Below are 20,711 nucleotides of genomic sequence, written 5' to 3' on the forward strand. Positions count from 1 at the left end.
TCCGTTATGCTCTTAAATCCCTGCCATGGCGGAATCCGATGGAGTTGCCGCCCTATATTGATCGCAGTCGTTAACAAGAAATGGATATACTTGCGAAAAGGCGAAATATATCTACACGCAACCATAAAATAACCTACAGAATAAGATCTTTTAACTTAAATTCAGATACTTTGAGCTGTGCGTCGCTTTCGCATTTATTAGTGTTGTCAAAAACAAAACGAGAGATTCGACTCAGTCGAGGTCTTCCGTGCAGTAATTTACTTTTAAGTTGTTTGGGGTATACTCAAAATTAGGTAAATTCAACTTAAATTTAAGTAAATTAAACTCAAGGTTAAGTTATTATTTTTGCCGTGGTTAAATGGAAACTACCTTCAACACGGTTTACCTAACTTTGCCTTCCTGCACGATACCACGAGATTGACTCAAAAGTACTGAATTTTAGGTAGTTTTTTGGAGGCGTGTAGTGCCGTTTTCATAGGAAAAGTGCTAACTGGCGAAGTAGATGCACCACATGTACTGTCGCAGATTAATATAAATGTGCCCCCTAGAAGTTAAAGATCGTGTGACTTTTCAAGACTTAATTATCAAAGTAGGGGAGCCCTGGGCTAGTTGGCGGTTGGGATAAGGTAGCGGAACCCTCTTTTCTCTGTTTCTATTAGACATAAAGCGCTGCCCTGTCGTTGTGTACCTCAAGTAATTTGAAACGCGTTATCCAATGTGCTTTTGTTGCAAAATATTTTGTTTTGTAAAAGCTGTGGGCGATATTGTGTTTTTGAGCATACTTTGTAAATTTTCTTAATTTTAAACATTTTGTGTAATTTAAGGTGGTTTTCAATTTATTCCCCGAATGATTATATTTTTCGATAGTGCGTGAAAAGAGCTTTCAGTATCCGTATAGATATTATACCACTGATAACTGACATACAAGTCAAGTTCTCAATGTGTGTAAGAAAAATAACTATCGTTTTCAAATGATAGCAGCAAGTAGATATCACTACGATCTGTTAGCAGACTTCCAGCAATCGGTATACGGACCTTGCATGCAAGCTTGGATACGATGGTTACTCACGTATGCGAAATTGTATACAACGGTGATTTGTAACGTATTTTTATTCGAATGTTTACACAGGTTTTCCAAAAAAAATGTTCTAGCTTGTATGCCTGTTCTCTGTGATTACACCTATTCATACACAAAAGTAATTTTTCAAATCGTTTTTTATAAAATATGCGGTTGGAGTAGGTTGGCGGTGACGCACACGGGGCAAGTTGGCGGTACTACAGTGGAGACCCGACTTTATCAGCACCCGATTTTATCAGCACCCGATTTTATCTACCCCGATTTTATCAGCTTTTCGACCCGGTTTTATCAGCTTCATATGAAAATTGATAGTTGCTAGTTTCATGGGCTCTAATAGAGGAACCAAGTTGAATTTGAGTAAATCCTTTCTTGGGCATATATTTCTTATCTTAGAGATCCGAAAAATCCAAAAATAAAAACAAATATTTTTTTAAAAAATTTTGCTCTGTCAGACCCCCTTAAGGGGAACTTAAAGTAAATAATCAGAAAAGGTTGCGAGGCTATATCTCAGGAACAAAGAAGAGTATTTTAAGAGCTTCGGTTTACTAAAAAGACAGAAAAATATATGCCCCGATTTTATCTATGTCCCTGTTTTATCAGCTTAAAATTCGCCAAGGGGCTGATAAAAACGGGTCTTTACTGTATTTACAGTGCAAAAATAGTCATCTTATATTTTCATTTGTGGAATTCACTCCAAAGTAAGAGAAACTTTTTCTTGAGTCTCTCGTCAATGCAGGAGACAATTATTTCGGCCAATCGCCTGAAGAATTTCGAAAATTTGCTTTGGTATATGGAGTACGCGTCGAAGTCAAAATGACGGGATATTGATACTGAAATATAATGAAAAGTGTCAAATAATATACAGTTTTATTGAAAAGACAATCGGCACATTTCATAAGGACTACTGATGTAATTGAATTTCCATTTAATTGCTTAATTTCTGGAATTCCGCCAACTTACTGGGGCTGGGGTAAGTTGACAGCTTTTCCGCGTCACATATTTTTGTCTATAAAAATGAAGACAACGTATCAAACATTTTAATAAAATTCAGAGATGTTGCCAACAGTCTGCCCTTTCATGCAATGTGTTCTATTTTGCATTATTTACCAAAATCAAAGCGGTAAAAAATGAAAACTGAAAACACCGCCAACTAGTCCCTGTCTCTCCTACTGATTATAGACAGAAGGAACCCATAAGGGCGATGTGAAGTGTTTTTAATAGGGTTTACGAATACTTTGACATTTCAACGAGAACATTTCAAATGGGCCGATAAACAAAACGTAAACAATTCCGGTTAATACTTACTTCAAATGGACACTAACAAAGCTTTATACATACCTTAAATAAGCCGATTCTGAAGCCTGGCTGTTGGCGAAATAATGGATTATCGAAAAGGCACATAAGCAAAATAACTTGTTTTGCTTATGTTCCCTTTCACTGCCCCTCAAAAATTAACGGTTCATATACACCAAACAACAAAACGGAAAAAATTGTTTATGGGCCCTTTTCTTAATGAAAAAGATTATACTTGAAAAGGGAACAAAAACATCGCAACACCAAGAACGGAATCAAAATAAACGTCACATAATCATTTGCTGTAAACAAAAGGGCTCATCCGCACGCACTATAAGATAACGTCTCGTCGAAAAGGGATTATGGGAGAGGACACAAAACCAGCGCGATGTTTCAAAATGGACCAAAACATTTTTCTGCAAAAATCGTTCAAAATACATTTTTTTAAATAAATCCGGTATATTATTCGGAAAAAATAGTTAATTTAACACGGCATTGAGTTATTTCGTCCTTAAATCAAGCTCCTGTTTATAAATGGAAATATAAAGAACGAGGTAATTTTTCAGACGCCATTTTCTCAACATGAGCATATTGTATATAATGCCTTATGAAATGTTGACGTCGATTTCTTTATCGTATTACGGCTTAAATCACAGACTAACAGACATAATACTATGAGGGAATTCCCACAAAAACATCGATCCGGCAATTATGTCATTAAGCTATATATAGTTTTCCATTCAAAACGATAAATTTTAGGTCCAATATACATAATACATCATTTCTCGACAAACATATGATTACGGCCTAAAAGCCAACTGTCACAATCCACTTTGAATGGAAATTCCGGACAAACCGTTACACGCCAATCACAGATGTTGGTAGTAAACGAAAGAGAAAAGTTTTCTCTTTCATAAATTGTTGTGAACTGTGTTCGACTAGTAACGGTTTGTCTGGAATTTCCATTCAAAGTGGATTTTGACAGTTGGCTCTTAGGCCGTAATCATATGTTTGTCGAGATTTCAAAAAAAAAATCGTTATAATACGTAAAAACGAATTTTTTGTTTTTTTAAAATAAATCTTATATAAACTTGGCAACCACCCGCTTGGAAGAAAAACGGGCAGCCAGCAAAAATCCGTCAGGATTCCGGCAGCTGTCAAAATTATCAAAATGGCGCTGCCAGAATTCAGCTATACTCCTTCCAGTTATGGCAGGCAGATTCGCCTCACCGGTTTTGTTTTGTTTATCGTTGTTTCATTTTCGCCATATTTATATTTTTCCAAGAAGAATAGTTTTGGCAGATGAAAAAATAAGAAGAAACAAAGATTTTGGTTTCAAACAAGGTAAGTAATATGAATTTAATGTCTCCAGACATGTTTTTATAATAAATTTAAATAAAATTTAAAAAAAATTAAGAAAAAATACAAGCAAAACCTGAAGCGGTAAAAAACCGGTCCTGCCGGCAGAAATCCGGCAGAAAAAACCGTTAATAACCGAAAGGCGAAAAATTCTGCCAGAAACGGTTGTTGCATTTGAGCCGGCCGGCTGGGCAGCGCTCTGCCAGCCAGACCCCCAGAAATTCTGCCAGAGTTTTTATTTCGCTGCCGGCTATCTGGGGGGAATCCTGCCAGGCACGTCCGAGCGGGCATACATAGGAAAACTGCGGTTGTTTACATCTGGCCCGTCAAGACAACACCCAAAATGAAAAAAAACTATATTCATTGTATGGTGTTTATGTCAAATAAAAATAACCCTGCAGGAAAACCGGGAAAACATGTGTTCATTTTTTCTGACATGGCATCATTTGTCGTGAAATTCGAAATGTCAAATCCTTCTGATAGTGTCAAATCCAGACTGTCAACATATTTCCTTATTTTAAATTTAAATTTTGTTTCCACGTTTCCTGAGTTGGAAAAATACATTGTTGCAATCACGAAAATTCGCTTTATCGATGTCTGTAATAAAAACCTGTTTTAATCCACCTAGCGGTGCAATTGTACCTTTCTCATTTCTCTAAACTATGGCACGGAGGCTTTTTATGTTCAACATAATTGTGGAAATGTCCATTACATTCTTAGTACACTTTGCACTTATACACAATGGCATGCCAGCCACGAACTTGATGAGCTACGTGTCGACGGTGAAACAAAAAAATATCATACTCCATTAGCCTAATCAGCATTAGATCAATGTTATCTGCTTGCTAACCCATTTTGTCATGCGGGGATGGGTATGTGAGGAGGGCGAAAGTCCCATGAACGAACGACTCCCCAGCTTAAATTGGCATGCTTTGTAATATAGTGGTGGTTTAAAGATGATGGGGTTGAAAGGAAGGGGTATGAGGTGGTGGTCTGAGGGGTGATTTAAGGAGATTTTTAAAGGAGGGGAGTGAACAGTAGAGGGGGGGGGGTGTAACCCCTCTCCGTAAACCATCAACTACGCCCCTGTTAAAATCCAGAAACCTTATGCGAGTCGAAAAAAAAATTTAGGTTGACGTTTTTCAGAGTGATTGCATAACCTTTCTATATGAGAAAGGCAAAAATGTGCAAAATCCAAAAAAGTGAATCTTCGTCAATTTTTTTTCGTGTTTGCATCAAATCTCGACGTTTTATGCACCTTGAATACATTTAGCATCAAAAATAAAAATTCTATTTTTAATTTTTCCTATAGTTTTTATGAGAAATTTCTGTGTGGCCGCACACTGAAACCCGTAATTCCGGAACCAGAATTCCGATCGATCCAATATTCAATAGCAGCCGATGGGAAGGTTGCACCTTTCATTTGAGACTAAGTTTGGGCAAATCGGTCCAGCCATCTCTGAGAAAAATGAGTGACATTATTTGACACATACGCACATACACACACACACACATACACACACACACATACACACACATACACACATACATACATACACACATACACACACACATACAGACTTTTTCTGATCTCGACGAACTGAGTCGAATGGGATATGATACTCGGCCCTCCGGGCCGGGATTAGGTTGACGTTTTTCAGAGTGATTGCATAACCTTTCTATATGAGAAAGGCAAAAATGTGCAAAATCCAAAAAAGTGAATCTTCGTCAAATTTTTTTCGTGTTTGCATCGAATCTCGACGTTTTATGCACCTTGAATACATTTAGCATCAAAAATAAAAATTCTATTTTTAATTTTTCCTATAGTTTTTATGAGAAATTTCTGTGTGGCCGCACTCTGAAACCCGTAATTCCGGAACCAGAATTCCGATCGATCCAAAATTCAATAGCAGCCGATGGGAAGGTTGCACCTTTCATTTGAGACTAAGTTTGGGCAAATCGGTCCAGCCATCTCTGAGAAAAATGAGTGACATTATTTGACACATACGCACATACATACACACACACACATACACACACATACATACGCACATACACACACATACAGACTTTTTCCGATCTCGACGAACTGAGTCGAATGGGATATGACACTCGGCCCTCTGGGCCGGGATTAGGTTGACGTTTTTCAGAGTGATTGCATAACCTTTCTATATGAGAAAGGCAAAAATGTGCAAAATCCAAAAAAGTGAATCTTCGTCAAATTTTTTCGTGTTTGCATCAAATCTCGACGTTTTATGCACCTTGAATACATTTAGCATCAAAAATAAAAATTCTATTTTTAATTTTTCCTATAGTTTTTATGAGAAATTTCTGTGTGGCCGCACTCTGAAACCCGTAATTCCGGAACCAGAATTCCGATCGATCCAAAATTCAATAGCAGCCGATGGGAAGGTTGCACCTTTCATTTGAGACTAAGTTTGGGCAAATCGGTCCAGCCATCTCTGAGAAAAATGAGTGACATTATTTGACACATACGCACATACATACACACACACATACACACACATACATACACACATACACACACATACAGACTTTTTCCGATCTCGACGAATTGAGTCGAATGGGATATGCCACTCGGCCCTCCGGGCCGGGATTAGGTTGACGTTTTTCAGAGTGATTGCATAACCTTTCTATATGAGAAAGGCAAAAAGAGTTTTTTTTCTCATTTAATGACCCAATTTTCCCAGAACACTAGCTCCACCTTTTATTCACAGTCGCAAACACTCATTTGCTGATGGGCCCCTCAGGTTTGTGAACATTTTTTTACTAGTGGTCTATCCCCCATATGCTTGTTCATATGTCAGTGGCGCCATAATTTCAAATGTGACCACAGTCCCAACTACAAATATATTTAAAATGACCGTTAAAGCGGGCGAAGCATTGTTTTCGAGTGTTATGTCTGTTAGTCTGTGCTTAAACGACTAATGTATTTAGATGTAACGTAGATAATTATTTTGATTTGTTAGATGTATAACTAAATCTAATGCAATGTAATGTAATGTATTTCAATGAAATATGATGTAATGGGGAATATTGTATAATGTGTTTATATCAAAAGATAATGATGTTTTTACGCGCATTTGCTGGGTCTAATCTTCAAATGGGTTTTTCATCCGGTGTTTCATGTGGACCAAGAAGGTCAGATGAAAAAAAAAGAAAATAAATAAATAAATAAATATGACGGGATTATGGGCAGTAAACACACATAGTCGAATGTACACAAAAATATACAATAAAACAAATAGTAAAAGACCGTCCGGACATTGCAGTTTGCAGAGAAGTGACAAAAGTCCTGACCAAGCAGGTGAAAATAACGGCAAAAGATACAGTACGAAAAGTAGCGAAGTGCGTGAATAGTCCTCTTAAGTCAACTAGAAATGAACTAACGATATTAAAAAAAAAAAACAAAAAAACAACCCAAATAATGTAATTTTCAAACCAAAGGAATTTGGTGGAACTTGGCAGTAAAGGAGGCAAATGTATAAAAGTACATCAAAATTGGTGTCAACATGGTATCAGACACCAAATCAAGGTGCTTAGAGTTCTAAGGTGATTCGTCTTTGCCAGTAACTAGGTGCGGAGTAAGGTAAGCGAGCAGCGGACTGCGGGGAAGAAAAATGACAGCGAACAACTTTGTTTACCCACTGAAATCCAAGCCAACATATGGAGAGAGCTAGTAAACAATGCTACACAGAGAAAAAAAATGTTGGTAAAAATAAGAGTTTTTCACTCTTAGCAAAAAACAACCAACGTATACTCTCAGTTTAAAAATAAAACTTTTGTTTTGAGTACTATTCTTCATTTGCTTAAAAGGAAAACTTTTACTTTGATTATTATTCTTGATTAATTTAAAAGTTTTACTTTCAACCTAATAGTTGGCGTTGGTTGTTTTTTTGCTAAGAGCGGAACACTCTTACTTTTACCAATATTTTTTTTCTGTGTATTAACTGTCGTTTCTAAAACCAACATGGCTGATCGGCGTTTTTGAGGATCGTATCACCTGAGAATAAAAACTCCTTGCACCAAATAAGGTTGGCTACCTTACCCAAATAGTAACAAAACCATAATTTTCACTTTGACAGCACAGTAATTTAAAAATAATTTACAGTAATGTCTAATGTCCTGCTATAATATAAAAACAATAAACTTTGACGTTAATACAGTAAATTTTAATTTAAAATCGTGGGGTTATTAATAATCACTGATTATGTATCTTAACAATTAAAAAATCGTTTACCATGCATATGTTTCTAGGAATCAATAACATTTAATGTGAATTTACTGCATAATTTTTTTGTTGGAGAGTAAAATTAAATATTACATTAAATTTTACTATAAACCTATGTTGCGAGAACTCTGCGTCGAACAATGTTTGAATAACCATAATATCTATTGTTTTATGATTGTAGGCAATTGTAAATGCGATTATAGATTACAACCGGCTAATAATAATGTTTCTACCACTTCGCGACCACCCTGTGCTGGAAAATTTCACCGATATTTACCACCCATTGGGTGACCGGTAGGAATTTCCGCAGTGTGTACAAGGCTGAACGTATTTTGAGATTTTTATGTTTTGTGACTTCACGCATACTGTGTTACGTTACCATTAGCTATCATGCAGTACTGTTAAAGTAACATTTATATCAATGATTAAAAATAATACTTTCACAGCCGTTTTTCGATAGTGACCATAAAACAAAACACAGATTAGGTTATAGTGTAATTTTTTTATTCTGGTTGCAAAACCCTTCCTGAAAAAAAATGATTTTAGAAATTGCAGGTTTAACGCCTGTGTGAGGGTTGACTGTATATTCATTGTCAAAAAACATCTGATTTTCGCGTGAATGTAGCAACAAAACGGCATTTTTGTGTGTTGTAATAGCAATCAGTGGCCTGATTCGAGTTGTGATATAAAATGTGTAATTTCTTGACTAAATGAATACTTATCTCAGAAGTATGTTGCAAACAATGCTTACCAACAGCTAAAACAGGTGAAATATGACAAACTGGAAAGTCCTAGGTTTGTTTCGGCAACAAGTATGCCCTTGAATATACAATTTCTTCTGTTATGAAGACTTCGTTATAAACGTTTCTAAACGCAATGCCGATTATATTTTCCTAATTATGTATATAGGTAACCGGTTACCAATAGTAGCCAGTCGATCCGGAATATTACCACTGGGAACGTGGTATGAACGCGATAAGCTCTGTGAACAGCCGAAGGTACGTTAGATACATCGTAGATTGAAATTATGTAAGCTATTGATTTTCCCTTGTTTTTCCGCTGCAGCGCTCGAATCAATCGCAAACCCGCCATGCTTTGTTGGATTTGCGCCGAAAGTCAATACCGGTAGATCGCCAGCGGCAGGTTTTGCGCGAGCTAGTGGATAAATTGGACCGATTGCCAAACGAGAAGCGCTTTGCCATACAGGAAGGAGCAATAGATTTGCTAAAGGATTACCTTCACTCACCGGATCCGGCCATTGTGGACAATGCTCGACTTGGCTTGGCACTGCTCGGATACCTGCCAACGCTTCCAGGGCCTGGTATTCGGATTCTAAGCATTGATGGAGGAGGAATCCGTGGTCTTATCGTAATGGAGCTGCTTCGTAAAATCGAAAAGATGACTAATCGAAGGATATTCGAATTATTTGATCTAGTTTGCGGAGTGTCAACTGGGGCGATACTGGTTTGTGCTCTTGGTTAGTACACTTCATATCATTTATTAGGAATGATTATTAAATGATATAAATTCACAGCTTCAGAAAAAAATCTAACGCTCGACGAAGGAATCCATCTCTATAAGAAAATGAGTCGCAAAATGTTTCACCGGCCATCCACATTGGATAAACTTACCGGTGCATCGCGTCTAGTTTCAAGTCACGCTTATTACGATATAGATTTATGGGAAACGCTTCTAAAGCGTCATATCGGTCATCGGAGAATCATAGATACCTCTCAACTACCTCATGTTCCAAAGGTAAAAAGGCAATACAAAATATATTTTCCCACATTTTGGAATGAACATTTCACCATTCTAGTTTTGCTGTGTTTCGACCACCATCTGTGAAGACTACATCGATGCACACGTATTTCGAAACTACACATTCCCTCTGAACGTACAGTCAGTATACTCTGGTAGCCACTCAGCTCGGCTGTGGGAAGTGGTGCGGGCATCGTCCGCAGCGCCTGCATATTTTGGTGATTTTCAACTTGACGGTCAGTTGCATCAGGACGGTGGAATACTGTACAACAATCCAACAACGGTAGCTATTCACGAAGCAAAGTGTTTGTGGCCTGGCGAACGAATACAGTGTGTGGTTTCGTTTGGTACGGGTAGAACACAAAACCGGCCCAGTGATTGGAAGGATGGCCAGAAGATTATCAGCCCTACTATGCTCGAACGGGCGTCTCTTTCCAGCTCTTGGAAAACCAAATTTCTAAGAATTCTGGACTCCGCAACGGATACGGAAGGTATGTTTCCGAATGCTTTCTGCCAAATCACGCACTTGAGTAAATATATCTATAAAATTGCAGCGACTCACACCATCCTAAGTGATCTCTTGCCTCCCGGTCGTTACTTTCGCTTCAACCCATATTTGACTGAATTTCTCTCGATGGTCGAAGTACGCCCGGAAAAACTGGCTCAACTCGAACGCGACACCTTAGAGTATTATAGGCGCAACGAGGACAAATTCGAATTGGTAGCAGATTTACTTACCCGTAAACGGAGTATTATCTCGAAGACGTACGACTCGATTAGGGCTGCTTTTAGTTAGTTTTCTTAAAGAAATTTATTATTTTTAAGTGGTAAAGTTTCATAGTTTTCGACAAGCGTTAGAGTAACATAGGCCCCACAAGCAATCATGTATTAAGGATCCCATCTGTAACAAGTCAATTAGTTTACCACTATTTATTTCGAACATTTTGTTTACAAGTTTGTTGTTATGTTCATACGTAAGTATCGTTTACATTGTGATTTATGTTACCGGACTGAGGAGCTAATTTAACTTCTCTAAGAAGCAAGAATGCACGAATAAACAAACTCTTCGTGTGAAATACAATTGACCACAGCAATATAGATTTTTCACTTGTGCGCATGAAAAGTAACAGATAGAAAAGCACCATCAACGAGGTTTCATCCATGCAATTGCAATGCGAAACAGTACCGTGATTATAGCGAAATTGTTTCGAAAAATTGGTTGGGAATTTTTTGGTTTAATTGAAAGAAAAACGCGTACCGTAGTAACTCTTAAATGCGCAATGTTGTTTTAAAACAACACTGCGAAAAACATCTCATAATAATCGTAATAATGTTCTAAATCTATGCGACAATTTTCACAAAGTTTGAATAATATTGGTTTTTCCAGGTTTTCCCCTTTGAGAGTTAAAATTTGTATCATTCGTCACGCAGTCGTGAACGATTGTTGCATGTAGTCGAACTTGTTTTTTTGCGGCAGATAGCAAGGTCGAGTACCATCCCTCCGGATGTTCACAGTGTCGAGGTGTATCAATTTACAATGGTTTGTGTATCTCGGCAGTTGGAATTTGTTACACCAGCATCGTTTCTGGAAATGCTGTTTGTATTCCAAACCTGCTGTAAATGCTGTATGTATTCCAAACCAAAAAAAAAAAACAATATTCTAGTGTTGAATGGAGCTAAGCGCAATCAAGCGATTTTAGACAGTTTTTGCTATCCAGAACATTAACATTACCCACTAGTTATGAATTCTATCCTGAAGATGATGCCTTATCCAACATTCCTTGCAATTTGAAATTGACGTCATAAAACCGAGGTGGCTTCCTTGCAGAATGCCGAGTGTAGCGAGGAAGGAAACTTGAAGAAATTGTTCATGGATATGGATATATAAGATGAGCTTAGCTGTCTCGATATTATGGTAGATTTTGTTGAAGCCTGCGATACAAGTTGGTCGTCATCGATCGTCGAAGCAGTTCAACCTGATAAACTTTTGATAAAAATCGAGGGAACGGAATCATGCCCCAAAGAACTAGATGCCTTCAGCGGGGAAAGGTAAGTTCGAAGAATGGTAGCATTATCGACACAAATTCGGTTGATGGATCGTCCTGGAAAAGGAGTGCGGTAAATTTAAATTATTTTAATAAAAATGAATTATTACGGCCACACCTGAACTGCCTTGATCCATATCCTTTTACTGAGCAAAATTGCTAACCCATGTTGCTAAATTCACTGTCAAGGAAGACCGATAGTGTCGAACGAGGACGTGTAAACGTGTTTTTTAGTCCTATCACTAAGTTAGTGTCAAATTGTGATGAAACGAAGTCGAAACGCAAAATCCATAATTAATTTAGTTATAGGTTTAGTGCCCTTAACGCACAAACACATTGTGAACTAGAACCAGAACTAGGAGAAGAAGAAGAATGGTCGCCCTGAAAAGCGCAGGTTCGCTTTTTTTTTCTCGGCTTCGTTTCACCTGCCAACAAAGAAAAACTCAATTTTTTTCGGTTTTCTTTGGCAGTTGAATGGTATGGATGTTGGGCAAAGCACCATTTTGGACAATGGTCACGCCGGAGAGCGATTTGTTCAGCTGTTTATCATTTCGAATGGCCAACTGTAGCTGACGGGAGATAGTTCTGGTCTATTTGTTTCCACGGGCTGCGCTTCCTGCCAGCTCAAATATTTCGGCGACGAGATATTCTACTAGACTAGACGGATGCTCTGGCATCAACACGCTCGGCGTAGTAGGCCTTTCTCAGCAGACGGTGGATTTGACCGACAGTAAACTGGAGACCGGAATGAAACGAGCGGGATTTTGGATTTCCTTTCAACTTTCCTCCTTTAGCGCATCCAGACAGCGATCGTATGTCGTCGCTGTTGTGCTATCATATGACAAACGCCTTTTTACACATTTAGAGAAAAACAGTTTTTAAAGATTAAGATTAAATAGCTTGAAACTTATAAATGGTAGAAACAATTCAGCAAAGACAATTGATGCTTGTATCTATTCTGTCTTAGTCTTTCAAATATTACGAAGATCGGTTGACTATATTGAGAGTTTTTGCTGAAAATGTAAACGAAAGTCGAACTTACACGTGTCATAGGTGTGTATTGATGACAACATATGTATGGTGTGTAATAATCGTGCATGGAAAATTTTCTATACAAATAAAGCATCAATCATTAACTTTAATTCATATTTTTGGTTAATTGTGATCTATAAACGGTGAGATGCATTTTGAAAGAAATTTGTCAGGGAATCTAGAAAAATTGTAATTTTTATTATAGTGTTACCAAATATGCTATATTTCCAGTTTAAAACATAAACTGCATTTTTCTTACAATTCGTGTATTTTTATTTTAAAAATGTTTATGCCATTGTGTTTCTCTGATATTTTCACACGGAAAAACATCTAACAAATTAAGGGTAATATACAAAATTGAAAGCCAAAAAGTCGAAAAAAATTAAATATTATTAAAGTATATGCTTTTGAAAATATATGTACAAAATTTCATCCAGATCGAAGCGCTATATTTTTAATTACAGCTCGCTGGTTCTTCCACGAGTGAAGTAAGCTCAAAACTTTAACCGCAATTATCTCGGAATGATTTTTTTTTGAAAAGTTCCGTTGCGGTGAACGTGATATCTCAAAAACTATTCATCCGGGTTTTAAAAACTGTTTTTTGAATTGTTTGTACTTACATTCTCGTATATTTGAACGGTTCCTTTTTTATCAAAAAATTTTGGATTCATTGCAATGATTTTTTGTTTAAAATTGTGAGCACCACAAAATTGAATTTTTGGTCAACATATTTTTCTTGCAAGAAAATTTTTTTTTATTGGGAAATCGATCCGTTCAAGTACACCACAATACATTTTTCTTCAATAATCTTTTTAGTTTTTGGATTTCAGTTGAGTGGTTCGTCTTGGAGAGCGTTCACCGCAAACCTCTTCCAAAAAAAACACATTTCGGGGGAATGGTCATAACTCCGACAACCTTGAATATATTTTTAATTCAATTTGATTATTTATATCTTCGGTAGTGCTACTATCGAACTGCCTTTCGCTGTTTTCAAATAAAATTTGCATAAAGCACTTTTAACAAAATACGAACTTAGCTCGCTTTTTCGCCACAACTTTGTATATAACCCCTTAAGATAACCTGAGCCAATCTCAAGACATGTGCTAGCAAAAAACTCGCAATGTCTCAGCACATTTCTCGCTATATCTCAGTAACCAAGCAGAATGTCAGAATTCTGTAAACGCCACTTTGTAGAGATTTTTTAGACAAGTAATGTGGCATATCTAACTCAGTTTACAGATAGCACAACAGCGACGATGTGTGATGTAGCCAACACGAATGTAACACACGAATGATGCCGTACCCACATACGATCTACGGTTTTGTACGTGGTTCAGCTTTCGTTCGAAGCCAAATGGGCTGGCCATCGAATGAAATCAGGTTATGTACTTTCATCGTCAAAGAGGTGGAGCTTCGAACTAAAACTGTTCAAGATTTGCTGCTCGATGCATGTAATTAGCGGGAACCAACCACTAGTGAGCTTCAGTTAGTTGATCGGGTTTTACCGTTTGTGTTCGTTGATAGCGCTGTTGAGTAGAGGAACATGGGGAGACTTGACCAGGTTTTCAGATAAACCTGCAAATATCTCTAAAAAGCCTTCAATCCCTCAAAAGTCAATGAGATATAATGTATTATTTTTAATTGAATTTTTGAAAAGTTACAAAAGTTTTTCTGTGATCGTTTTTTTTTGTCAAGTCTCCCCACTGCGGGGAGACTTGACCAAGGCCAGGGGAGACTTGACCAGAGAATTTTGCAAAATCATAACAAAAATTAATGACATAAAACATACTGTAATTATTGTTTCCATATTCTCGAGTTCCTTAGGCAGCAGTAAAAAATATAAAAGGGTTGCATTTAATAAATTTCGATTTTTTTAATGCATTTCTTTTTAAGGATTAACTGTACTGCTTACATTGCATGTTCACAGGTCACGAAATCAGCCATATTACTGCTAACTTTGTTTACTAGTACTTAAAGATATAGACTGCTGTTTGAGGTGGGATTTTTTGTGACGTGTTTAACATTAACATTAGCATAATAAATATCAGAAATTTTGTATCTTTCTTCAGCTAATTGCCACTTGGTCAACATTAATTATTGCGTTCAATGTGATGCAAATCCTAGTAATAACTACTCCAATGCTCCAATTTATGTAAAATCATTTCATTGCTTCATAAGGAATAAGATGATATATTAGTACTTCAATAGTAATTAGTAGACGAGTATATACGTTCATACAAAGTTTGATAGAAAATTACACCATTAAATCAAATTTATTAATCATGGAATATTTTCTGTGAGGAAAGGATTTTTCATTCCAAACTTTTAAAATTACCTTAAGGGTTTGAAACAAGTATAAAAATATTTTCGAAAAAAATTTAAGAGCCGATTAGAAGACGCCATAGCCAAAAATAGATTTTTGCGCTTGGCCAAGTTTCCCAACTAATTGATTTTTCAATGAAAATGTTTTTGGGGCAAATTGGTTTTTCAATGAAATTTGTTCCAATTGGCCCTCGTTACTAGCACGGAGCTGTACGAACTAATTATTACGGTCAGTCCACGGAGCCGACTGAATCCTAATAATCAACTTTTCTCCCTACGTTGAAATGTAGTCTCCGGCCATCCAAAAAGGTGGAGTAATAGATACCAACTAAAATCACAATTCTTTCTGTTCAAGATTTGCGGCTCGGTGCATGAAATTAGCGGTAACCAATCACGAACTGGCTTCGGGCGGGTGTTTTAAAATCCAGTTTTTCGTTGTGCTACTTACTAACCATCAGAAATGAAAATAATAGCCTATGCAAGTAGCAGGTAACGATACAAACTGATTTATCCACCAGCCGTGTACACAAATATTTCCTTCTCGGTATTGTACAGCTCTGGAAAATTGGTAAGCTTACAAACGATAAATGCCGCGTCTGCGGATCTGAAAGTGAAACATCAGAGCATCTGCACTGCGAATGCAGCGCATTGATACAATGCAGATTAAGAGTCCCCGATAAAGGAACATTGGAGCCTTTTGATATTTGGACTGCAAGTCCCAAGCAGGTAATAAACTTTATACGATGTGATGTGCCTAACTGGGAAGAGTGTGTATCTCAATAACGACAGTCACTCATCAATAGTGATGTCATAGTAGATAGTACACTTAGATTGAGGAAGGGGCATACCACGACAGATCTAACTACTGGTTGCAGCGCTATACAAATTGCTGATACTCCTTGTTGTTCTTAACTACCATGCGGAATGGGTGTTATAGGAAACAGACATTGGAGTGTTCGACGTGCTTGAGAGAAGAATACTGCGTTCAATACTTGGTGGCACAGTAGAAAATGGAGAATGGTGCAGACGCTTCCACCACGCGTTATATCAAACTTAAAAACCTGTTTTAATCCACCTAGTGGTGCAATTGTGCCTTTTACATTTGCCCAAACTACGATTCCATGGCTGGTTATGTTTAATGTAATGGTAGAAATGTCAAATATCTATTACATATGCAGTACGATTTGCACATACATACAATGGATCGACAGCCGCGAACTTGAGATGCCTGACACTGAAACACTTGCAACCAACGCCGGATCCAGGGGGAGGGTCAGGGAGGACCGGACTCCGTCGAATATTTTCAACTTGGTAAGGAATTTTAAATTAGTTTCAGTTATGAAGTTGTTTCCAACTCAAAATCATTTCAAACCAAATTTTTCACATGTTTTTATTAAATGCGGATATTGCGTATTAATTAATATGTTCATTTCAAAATCGAAATTTCAGTCCCACTAGATAATTTTATTCGTGATCCGACCCTGCTTGAAACAAAAATATATAATATTTAATTAGCTTTATCAGCATAAGCTCAATGTTGTCTTTCGGGTAACTTATTTTACTATGCGGGTGATTGTGTGAAGGGGATGAATAATCCACAACTTATCTTAGTATTTTTACTGGGTAAAGGATGAGAGATGTGTGGGTCTGAAGAGGTGGTCGTTTTAGGCGGATCTGTTGGAGAGCTTGACGGGGCAGGAGGGGGGCGGGTAGGAAAGGGTGGTATGCAATATAGGGGGCAGGGTAACCCCTTATCATATACCCCTAGCTACGATCCTGTTAAAAAACTGAAAATCTATCTTAGTTAAAAAATTGGCCGGGATTAGGTTGACCCTGTTCAGAGTGATTGCATAACCTTTCTATATGAGAAAGGCGAAAATGCGCCAAAGTTCAATAAGTCAAAAAATGTTTGTCGTAATTACATCAAATCTCGACGTTTCATGCATTATAGAGACAAATAGGAATCAAAAATACAAAGTGGCTTTTGAAATTTTTCTCTACTCCACTATTTGAGCTATTTTTCAGTTCCTGCTTATATGGAATCAAGAACCTTTGTAGCTGGCCAATGTGGTCAAAGCGACTCTGGTTAGTCTTTATTGATCTAGACTGGCAAATGCAAGTAATTTTGCACCCATTTTAATAAGTTTTTCATCATTTAGATATCACAGTGGTACCAGTTTATATGGGAATGTATTTGGAATTAACTGAAATTCACCCACGAGCGACACCGCAGCATGTCTAATACAAACAGAGAAAATAAAAATGAATCCACGAACATACTATAACACACAGCACAGACAAACAGTGCAACATATTCGATTTATTTATTATTTTTTGTTTCATTCATAGAGGTTTTAATCTTAGGGTTAATCGTCTCTGTTACGGGTTAGAAAAATATGCGGGGGAATGAAACCCAGCTAAGCTGCGTGCAAGGCTTACAAACCCTAACCCAAAAAAGACCCATTGCTCAGTAAAGCTAATGCGTTAAGCCGTGTCAAATAAAGTAATGCATGAACAATTAATAAATAATTGAATTTGCTATTATGAAGCCAAACACACCAACAAACCCTATTCTTTTCACCTCCCATCGGTGAGTATTCTCCCATCGACACCTCGGACTGTGTAGTTTTTCCAAATTTTCGCTTTCGCCACGGATTGCACACAGAGTAAAAATCTTAATTTTCACTATTGTGGAGTAGGTGCCTGAGCCTGACCACAGCATGGAGCGAACCGAAATATTCAGACGTTAGACAGTTTTGGGGCACCATAGAGTAAACACGCGGTTTTGCGTTTTTCATTTTGAAATTTTCCCTCAATCATTTCGGCCGGCAGATAAACGGGGGAAACTTCGTTTTTGGCGGCCGGTCCATCGGTGCCTCTCTGAAACAGTGTTGATTTATTTTTACCCTTGCTTGAAGCGCACCAACAGCATTAGCGCACCATTGCATTATTAGCGGCGCGCAAGTTTTGAGGCACGTTGGAAAATTGAAGGCAACATTTTCGCGCACAAAACCTGCTTTCAGTTCGGCTGAATTACGTGCCGTTATTGATGGTTGCAAGTCTGGAGTGAAGAAGATTATCTACGTAATTAATTAATTATCTTCGCGTATACGTACGCTTTTTCGGTTCACATTTTCAAGCCTAAGTGTGGTGTTATTCTGTGTGAGAAGCTGTGAAGTGTTGAACAAGATTTTCTCTCGACCGGTGCCGGTGCATCTTGAAGAATCTGGGTTAATTTGTTGACTCAGTGTGATCGCAGCTGTCGAAACAAACGTGTCAGAAATTTGTTGGCAATGCAGCCTGAAGAGTACGAGAACACCGGTTGGCTGTCATATTTCAGCCGGCATAAAACGACCTACACAGCTGCTGACATTCACAAAATCAGCAACGAATTGAACAACGTTCGGAAAAATCTAACCGCCACCCAATACGCGTACGGTGAACTTAGTAGTGAGCTGAAGGCCTTGAAAAGTCTCCAGGAACAGCGTCTTAGTGAGGAATATGAGCGGACCAGCAGTAAATCTAGTTCGTCCAAATCCGCGGAGAAGCGGCTGTCTCAACAAGCGGAGGAGATTAAATTTCTCAAAAACGAGTTAACAGCCTGTAAAAATGATCTATTAAAACAGATTAACGCGCTGAAAGTGAACGTGAGTGAGACGGCGAAGAAGAAAATAAAATCTGGTCATCTACCGTCGGGTGCTTCTCTCAATATTGAAAGTAGAATTATAGCGCTGGACGCACAGCTGGATCAGTTGGCTGGTGTAAATAGGGACAGGATTAATGGACTCGAGAGTCGACTGAACCAGCTGGAGCAACAGCATGAGCGGGATTGTGGTGCCGCTCTGAAGAAACTGGAGCTTTCCACCAATAGGAAGTTTCAGGAGTTTAGTAATCTTCTGGTGGAACTTCAGCGCAAAATTGAAACCAGTGAAACTAAGTTGGACGAGCAAATCCGAAATCAATCAATGAGTCAAGATGCAATCTACGAGGAACTGGACCAGCGGATGGATGTGTTCTCTGCGAAACTACGAGATATGCATGCTAGAATTACACGGCTCGGACAGAGGGACGATATTGGTTCGACTTTTGTGTAGTATTTTAGCTGCATAGTTGATCAGAGCAATTTTATTAAGGTAAGATAAACTGTACTAAATATGGGTCTTCAAGCGTTTGGCTTTGAGTGGAAGATTCACGGGGAATTTGAATGCAGTAAAATGTTGATTTACATAGATACTTGGTACTTGTGATATGGCGTTCGATTTACGTTCAATTCAATTTGCGTGTTTCAACTAATAACTCATTGTTTAACTCAGTTTAAACAATTAAAAAATTATATCAAGTGCTGCAGTAACTCTTCTGGTATCATCTGCAAGTCATTTTATATCGCTTTTCTTTCTTTAAAATCTTCGAGAGCATGTTGTTAGATGTTATTTATCCCGCAGTAAAACACATCATCAGTTCCGATCAGCATGGTTTTGTGAGAAATCGCTCGTTATCTACTAATCTCATGAGCTATGTGTCGTCGCTGATTGATAAGGTGGAAAATGACAACAGATCGATGCGGTGTATGTTGATTTTTCGAAAGATTCCGATCGTGTTCCTCTTCAACTTGCTGTAGAGAAACTAATGCGCAATGGATTTCCGGACTGGCTGACAAATTGGATCTCATCGTACCTTTCAAATCGCAGTGCTTCTGTGCGACTTGGAACTACATTCTTAGATCCTTTCTATATTACATCGGGCGTTCCTCAAGGAAGTCATCTTGGACCTCTTCTTTTTGTACTCTTCGTGAACGACCGCTGCAGTGAATTGTCGTCATCTAAAGTCATGTATGCAAAATAATTTGAAAATGTATCGTGTTATAACAACTATGGTGGACTGTTGCGCATTGCAAATGGACCTCGAAAGGGTTATGGATTGGTGTGACAGAAACGGCATGAGTGTGAACATTCAGAAATGCAGCATACTTACTTTCGCACGAGTTCGATCGCCCATTTTTTTCGAATACTTGATGTGTTCTCTGTTGTTACGGCATTTAATTAGCAAGGGACTGGAAGTTGCAGTACATTTTTCAATATTAAGAGCCATAGTACCCAAGGAAGAGCAAGGAGTGTAAGGGAGAAAGTTTAGAAAAGCGTGGAAGGGTCATATGTGCAAGCTTAGAGTTTACCGGCGACTTAACCTTGTGTCTGCTACCATAGGAGTCATGATCTTTTGGCAATAGAAATGCGAATCACCTGAGTCTACGGTATGTCCGGACAAGCGTAAAGTAACTTGTTACTACATGCTGTTGGAACCGACAAAAAGTTAAGTCACGGTAAACTTCCACACTAAGCATTGGCGACGTTGAAACTCATTGAATGAGCTAGTTTTTTTGTTTTTTGTTCCCTCACCAATTGCCTGCCTGAGATGTTTTTATTTTATCGACTATTGTGACTGTATCAGCGTCTGTGACATATGGTCACATGTGTTGCTGATTCGCACGGTGTCGGCAGCTTTCACACATATGTCACAGCCGAATAAAAATCGAAAACTTTTTTTCTTCTAGTTAATTCAATAATAGCGAATATAG

General features: G+C 37.9%; 2 protein-coding genes across 2 annotated transcripts in view; both read left to right on the forward strand.

The window, feature by feature from the left end:
- Window positions 1-8,563: 8,563 nt before the first annotated feature.
- LOC131678739 (calcium-independent phospholipase A2-gamma-like) lies at window positions 8,564-10,834 on the forward strand. Its single transcript, XM_058959024.1, has 6 exons — window positions 8,564-8,777; window positions 8,892-8,980; window positions 9,048-9,459; window positions 9,517-9,737; window positions 9,799-10,231; window positions 10,295-10,834. The coding sequence occupies exons 1-6, from the start codon at window positions 8,756-8,758 to the stop codon at window positions 10,534-10,536; spliced, it is 1,419 nt and encodes a 472-aa protein (XP_058815007.1). The 5' UTR covers window positions 8,564-8,755; the 3' UTR covers window positions 10,537-10,834.
- A 7,072-nt stretch (window positions 10,835-17,906) lies between these two features.
- Window positions 17,907-20,711, forward strand: part of LOC131678740 (uncharacterized) — a 36,695-nt gene continuing 33,890 nt past the window's right edge. The window contains exon 1 of the mRNA XM_058959025.1: window positions 17,907-19,272. Within this exon, the coding sequence (XP_058815008.1) occupies window positions 18,433-19,233 (801 nt within the window). The 5' untranslated portion in view covers window positions 17,907-18,432 and the 3' untranslated portion in view covers window positions 19,234-19,272. The remainder of the gene's footprint in view (window positions 19,273-20,711) is intronic.

This window comes from Topomyia yanbarensis, chromosome 2, assembly GCF_030247195.1.
Source record: "Topomyia yanbarensis strain Yona2022 chromosome 2, ASM3024719v1, whole genome shotgun sequence".
NCBI classification, from domain to species: Eukaryota; Metazoa; Arthropoda; class Insecta; order Diptera; family Culicidae; genus Topomyia; species Topomyia yanbarensis.

What these genes read in the sequence shown, in the direction of transcription:
- LOC131678739 (XM_058959024.1), top strand. Translation starts at nt 8,756, where the DNA reads ATGACAAACTGGAAAGTCCTAG. An exon ending in GACAAACTGGAAAGTCCTAG is followed by an intron (nt 8,778 to 8,891) that starts GTTTGTTTCGGC and finishes TTATGTATATAG; the next exon opens with GTAACCGGTTACCAATAGTA. An exon ending in CTCCGCAACGGATACGGAAG is followed by an intron (nt 10,232 to 10,294) that starts GTATGTTTCCGA and finishes ATAAAATTGCAG; the next exon opens with CGACTCACACCATCCTAAGT.